This window comes from Meriones unguiculatus, chromosome 14 (assembly GCF_030254825.1).
Source record: "Meriones unguiculatus strain TT.TT164.6M chromosome 14, Bangor_MerUng_6.1, whole genome shotgun sequence".
In the NCBI taxonomy this organism is placed as follows: domain Eukaryota; kingdom Metazoa; phylum Chordata; class Mammalia; order Rodentia; family Muridae; genus Meriones; species Meriones unguiculatus.
The window spans coordinates 4,476,433-4,482,877 of record NC_083361.1 but is presented as its reverse complement, the minus strand read 5'-3'; the positions used below and the strand labels follow the sequence as shown (position 1 = coordinate 4,482,877).

General features: G+C 63.9%; 1 protein-coding gene across 1 annotated transcript; it reads right to left on the bottom strand.

Annotated features, from left to right (window-relative positions):
- Window positions 1-714: 714 nt before the first annotated feature.
- On the bottom strand, window positions 715-4,608 carry Ppp1r14a (protein phosphatase 1 regulatory inhibitor subunit 14A). Its single transcript, XM_021643977.2, has 4 exons — window positions 4,373-4,608; window positions 2,437-2,517; window positions 1,920-1,952; window positions 715-917 (listed from the first exon to the last, which is right to left on the bottom strand). The coding sequence occupies exons 1-4, from the start codon at window positions 4,571-4,573 to the stop codon at window positions 789-791; spliced, it is 444 nt and encodes a 147-aa protein (XP_021499652.1). The 5' UTR covers window positions 4,574-4,608; the 3' UTR covers window positions 715-788.
- Window positions 4,609-6,445: the final 1,837 nt, after the last annotated feature.

Sequence of the window (6,445 nt, the reverse complement as noted above, 5' to 3'; positions counted from 1 at the left end):
ATCAGCCTATAACTCAGTGCGGGAAGCCATGGGGAGATCGGAGGACTTCTGGTGGCACAGGGACGCTGTCCGCTCTGGCCAGCAGTTGGTGATCATCCCCATCAGAGCCCCAACATCAACCCCTCTGCTTCCAAGTTCAGCGTGCAGATACGGCTGATCCTGACCCGCTTCTTCCAGGAAGCCACCCCAGACTTTTGCATTGCTGGGGGATGGAACCAATGTCTTCCTTATGCTAAGCGGGGCCTCTCCGGCCCTAGGCCCTCGTTTGTGGTTTCCAGGCAAGCCCGCTATTGTCCTATTGTTCTGCCGAGGAGGAACGGCTCCTCCCTTCCCTGGTACCTAAGCTGGTGGTTCGCAGCCGGCTCCCGCTCAGCCTCCCTGACTGACCCGGGCGCCCCTCTCCCTCTGTAAAGCCAGGGTCTGTGGCTTCCAGAGAGCCGCACCAAGCAGGCTCTCCACGAAGCGGCCTAAAGGCATCATGGCCCGGGGAGCCGGCCCTGGCCGTCCTCGCGGGAGCTGGGCCTCGGTCCATCCGGGGGAGGTGGGGACAGGATGCGAGCCTCCGGGACGCCTCGGGGTCAGCGGGGTACGTTCTCAGGCTCTGCGGCCAGGAGGAATGCTGCTCCCTCTGCCAGGCCCAGCTGCGGCTCGGGGACCGAGGGCAGAGGCTGCAGAGGGCTGGGGCAGTTGGGGGAGGAAAAGCCAGACACCGGAGGCCTTTACGGAACCGTTAAATACAACTTGGAAACAATCTGGGCTCTGGGGGCGGAGCGCGGAGGCGGGCGGCCTCAGGGTGGGGCAGTGTGGGCCCGGTCCTGGCGGGGGCTCAGGCTGCGGTCCTCTGAGGGGCCCGGCTGCGGGAACCCCGGCTGCTTGTGCAGGCCCCGAAGCTTGGTCAGCAGCTCCTGGATGAAGTCCTGGGGGACAGAGTGGGGTTCTGAGCACAGAGCAGGAGGGGCTGCCCACCCCTAGGCCGCGCCCTGGGAGGGGGGGGCTAAAATAGAGGGGAGGAGGGGGAGGAGTGCGTGGAAAGATTCAGGGGAAGCTGGAATTACCCCCTGGGTCAGTCATCCCGTCCGAGGCAGTGAGGCAGGAGGGGGGCCATGAATCTACATACTGAGACCCTAGCTCAAGGGGGGGAGGGGCGTTGGCGGCTCCGAGGTCGAGAGCACGGGCTGATCTTCCAGGGGACCTGGGTTGGGTTTCCAGCACCCACTGGCAGCTCACAACCCTCTGGGACTCCAGCACCAGGGGATCTGACGCCCTCTTCCGGCCTCCGCGGGCACCAGGCATGTATGTGTGCGCACACACGTACACATAGAATGAAGTAACATAAAAATAGAGAGAGATGGCGAGAGACAGGCAAAGAGCCAGGCTTGAGAGAGAACTGCAGACAGACCCAGGCTCAGAGGGAAGAAGGAGCCGTTTCTCAGGCTGAGAACCGGTCCCCAGAGACCAGGTCTGAGCGGGCTCCAGCTCCAGGCAGACTGACAGGCGGTGACGTCTGTCCCTCAGGCAGCTAGGAGCTGAGGGGAGAACCCTGAATATTTTCCCTTTTAAAGCAGGGAAGGAAATGGGGGTGGCTGCACTGCCCAGCTCCAGGACCTGCAGGATGGGGGATTTCCCCCTCAAGAGGTAGCCGGGGAACCCCAGGGTAGAGACAGTCACAGGGGAGAGAGGTGGGCAGAGGGAACCAGTAAGGGACAGGCACCATATGGGCAGAGCGCCCGCCACGCGGGGGAGGGGCTCTGAGGCAGCAGCCTGTGCAGCCCGAGGCAGATGGGAGGTGGGAGGAGAGGGTGACGACAAAGAGCTGGACATGGGGGGGGGCTAGCCTGTCCCCGTCCATCCCGGCTACGGCCTGCCTCCCCTCCTCCGTGAAGATGAAGGGACCACTCCCGTGAGGACAGGAAACTCACCTCTGTAGGATTTGTGCAAGACTCCAGGAGTCCCTGCGGGGAGGCGGGGGTGGGGTGGCGGGTGAAAACAAACAAACAAACAAGCCAGCCGGTAAATGACTGACAGCTATTCCCTCGGAGCCCCTCCCCCCTCCCCCAAGGGAGCAGAGGGCTGACAAGGCAGGGGTGTGGCTTCAGGCGGGGGCACAGACCCGGGACCTGAGGGTGGCCGGAGGCAGGGCTGAGTCACGGGAAAGCCAGGCCTCTGCCTGAGGTCGAGGGGATCGCTAGCCGGGCAGTCTGAGTGTGGCCCCTAGCGACAGCCAAGACCAGTGTGTGTGACCCTGGGAGGTAATTTAACCGCCTGGGCCCCGTTCTCTGCACGGTGCTAACTGTGCTTACTTTATAGCGTTTTGTGGAGGATTTAGTGTCTGGCTAGGAAGTGTTTAATAAACATGTCAGCTGGGCTATTCTGTTTAGGGCCCTGTAAAATGTTGGGCTGGGGGGAGGGGCGGCTTTGCCCTCCCTCCCCACCTACCTGGATTTTGCGGCTTCTTTCAGCTTCACTGTCCAATTCCAACAGCTCATCAATGTTGACCTCGTCTGGCATATCTGACTCCTAGGGTCAGGGAGAGCGGGGGTCTGAGTCCTCCACTCCCCTGTCCCCCTCCAGAGCCCATCATCCCCAGGCCCAGCTGGCCAGGCCTGCGGCAACAATGGCAGGCAGGGACAGCACCAGTGAGCGACATCTGGGTGTCCGGGGGAGGGGGGGTGACAGATGGGTGGATGGAGGCCCGGGACCCGGTACCAGCCCGATGCCTGCACCCTTGGCTCGGCCCGGGGGGACCTTGGGGCTGGCACGGGGCTCTCTCCTTGGCTGCAGTTCCTACTCGGCAAAGCAGGCCCAGTCCAGTCTCGGAATGCCAGATTCTGGGATCCAGGAGGGGGCTGGCTTCTGCCCTTTCAAGGGAAAGTCTTAGCAGTGGGGTGGGGGAGGGGAGCCAGCCGGGGCGGGCCCCTTCCCCTGGGGACAAGAAGGGCTTCCGAGCTCAGGGCCGGCCAGGCCTCCCTGGGCCACGCTGCAAGCTGTCGGGTCCGGGAAGCGGCCCCCTAGGCCGGCCACGGTGGGCTGCGGGCAGGAGCTGTCTCAGAGGAGGCGGAGGCCCAAGCAGGGGTACAGAGGATGTCAAGCTGGGGACGGGACCCAGCTGTCCCGGCCATCGCCTCCCAGCTTAACGTCCTACTGCCCGGCTGGGGAGTGAGGGCGCTGCCTGCCCTGTGTGGGAGATGAGGCCCTGGAAGCTGAGGGTGCCGGGCCAGAGGCTGACGGGCCTCGTGACGGTGGCCTGAGTCTATCCAGTGTGACTGCCGCTCGGGTGTGGCTTTCTCCTGTCACACAGGCGAGCTGTAGGGACCCTCTTTCTTTCGTTCTTTATCTAATTAAATATTTACATGTAGGATCTTTCTATGCAGCCCTGAGTGGCCTGGAACTCACTTCGTAGACCGGGCTGGCCTCAAACGCACGGAGATCCGCCTGCCTCTGCCTCCAGAGTCTAAAAGGTGTGTGCCCCTGTGCCAGGTTTGTTTTGGACTTCTCAGACGGGTCTCTTTACCCAAGGCTGGCCCTGAACTCCTCATCCTCCTGCCTTCGCCTTCACCTGAGACCACAGCACTTAGGGGCCTCCACCAGCTTGGTTCTCGACGGTCTGTATTCTTGGTGCAGTTAGCAGTTTTGTGTGACTGTAATTTCCACACATGCGTGTGTCTGCAAGGCTGTGACATCTGCACTTGAGTATGCACGCAGCTATAGCTGTGTGTGCGTGTGTGCGTGTGTGTGCGTGTGTGTGTGTGTGTGTGTGTGTGTGTGTGTGTGTGTGTCCTCAGCAGATAATGGATGGGTGGTCCTATGTAACTTGAGTCCCTCTGCGTCCTGGGATAGCTATGGGAGCTTGGGGCGCTGACGCTTAAACTGATGCGTATCTCTGCACAGCTGTAACCCCTTTCTTAGCGCTGAGTGTGATCCTGTGTGTGTGTGTGTTTGTGTGTGTGTGTGCGCGCGTGTGTTCCTGGGTCCAGGCTTGCTGCGCTCGTGCGCTGTGAGTTTGTGCGTGGCTCACTCCTGCTTCTGTATCTGCGGGCGGCTGGGACTCCGTCATCTGTATACACTGTGGCTTCCTGTGCCGGGAGTCCGCCGCGCTATCTCGCCTGTCACCCGGGTCTATGTTTGGCTTAAGGACATCCCCTCTCCCTGTCCGCTCCCTCGGTGTGTTGGCTCCGGCGCCTGTCCTTTCTTGTCTCGCGTGGAGGACAGGTGCCTGGCCTGGGGCCCGTGGGTGCGTGCTGGTCCCCGAGGGCGCAAGCTGCGTGCGTCCTAGCAAAGGCCGCTGTCGGGGGCGGCGAGTATGTGGCCGGGGCAGCGGGTCGCGGGGTCCCCGGCCGCCCCCCCACCCACGTCCTGGCCCCTCTGGCCTCACCCTGCCTCGGTAGAGCTCCTCCAGGCGTCCGTCGATCCACTTCTCCACGTCCAGCCGCCGCTGAAGCTCCCGCCGGTCGTACTTGACGGTGACCCGCGCGTGCCGCTTCTGCAGCCCACCGGGGCTGCCCCCCGGGCCGCGCGCCCGCGACGGGGACTGCAGCTTGCTCAGCACGCGCTTGCCCAGCCGCTGCGCTGCCATCGCGCCCGCCGCTCCGGCTCTGCGCCGGGCCTGGCGCGCCGCGCTCTCAGCGGCCGGGGCGGGGCCGCCGGGGGGCGGGGCTGGCGGCGGGACCCGCCCCCGCGCCGCCGCCCGCCGGCCTCAGTTTCCCTCCCCGCAGAGGCGGCCAGGCTGAGGTGCAGGCTTCGGGCCGGGGCCCCCGCGGGGCGCAGAGGGGTGGGGGCGAGGGCCGCGGCGGACGGGGCTCCGGGGTGCGCATCCCCGGGCGGGGTCCCGGGCGCGCTCTGGGGTCCGCCCCGGGCGCCCCCTGGCGGCAGCCGCGGGTCCTGCAGGGCGCCCGACCTTCGACGTTGCTTTGGAGACAGAGAGGCCCGAGGTTTATCTATTCGCCGTGCCGGGCCTTGAACCCTCCTCTTCCTGCCTCCAGCTCCCAAACGACGCGTTTCCAGGCGTGAGACGCCACATCCAATCTTCTCTTTTGGTTTCCTAGACGGTGATGGAGACTGACGCTGCGCCTCCCGGCCGCGCCCCGTTCTTGACCCGTCATCCAGTCACTCACCCACCCACCTTAAAGCAAACAGCAAGCAAGGCCGGGGAGGCTGAGACGGCCCTGCCGGGAAAGGGGCCCGGTGCTAAGCGGGATTCCCTGATTCTGCCTCAGCTCCTGCAGGTTGTCCTCAGCCCTGCCCAAGTGCCACAGCAGCAGCGCGCGCGCACGCACTTAACAGTTGAAAAACCATCCTCAGGCGCCCGCTGTGCCAGGCTCCGCACCGGCCACGGCGGCGAGCGGGGCGGGAGGCGGCCCACGCAGAGTCAGGTTTGGCGGGAAGTACGGTGTGTCCTACAGGAGAAGCGGAACCGAGGGTGGCCCCGAGGGCTGGCTCACCGCGCAGGCCGGCCGGGAGCGGCAGGACCCGTCCTGCCTTCGCTGCTGTGAGGCTGGGCGGGCTCCCGCCTCACGGACGCTGAGCGGGGCTTCCACGCCTGAGCTCAGCGCCACGCAGGTTCTCCGCTCGCTCGCTCGCTCCGCTGGTTCCCAGCCGGGACTGCGGGAGACGCTGGGACTGCGCACGCACCCTGGCACAGGCAGAGAGGGGCTGGTGCAGCCGGTCCAGCGCCTGCCCTGCAAGGATGCGGGCCTGGCTTTGATCCCTAACCCCACGGCTTAGCCTGGCACGGGGGCTGGAGAGACGGCTCAGCGCTTAAGGGCACTGGCTGCTCTGGCAGAGGACCGGGATCCTGATACACGGACATTCGGGCAAAGGCTCACGCACATCAGGACAAACCTTTAGCTAAAGAGCAGGGTATGGAGGCGCCTGCCGGGAATGACAGTGCTGGAGAAATAGACAGGAAGCCCATGAGGTCGTCTGGCCAACTGGGCCACCAGAGTCAGCAACCTGCAGGCTCCTGTTTCACAGCCCTAGGTGGAAGCGGATTGATGCCGACTCCTGGCCGCGGCCTACACATACATGCTCATGCGCACGATCCCTGCAGGCCGGGTTCACTGCCGGCACAGCTCTGCTTCCTCACGCCCGGCCTCCACACGCCTCCTTAGAGAAGTCAGCTCTCCAAAGGTAACGCTAACTCTTCCAAACAGGCCAGTTTTCTTTCTTCCTTTGTTTATTTTTCATTTCATTATGGTGTTTTGTCTGCATATATGTCTGTGTCCGGGTATTGGAGCCCCCCGGAAGTGGAGCTACCGACAGTTGGGAGCTGCCGTGTGGGTGCCGGGAGCTGAACCCCGGGGCCTCTGGAGGAGCAGCCAGTGCTCCTAACCACTCAGCCGTCTCCCCAGCCCCAAGCCGGTTTTCACTGAAACGATAATGACCTAGTCCTGAAACAAAAGCAACAGAGCGAAAGTGAGCCGCTGTTAACTAAGGTCTCCAAAATTAT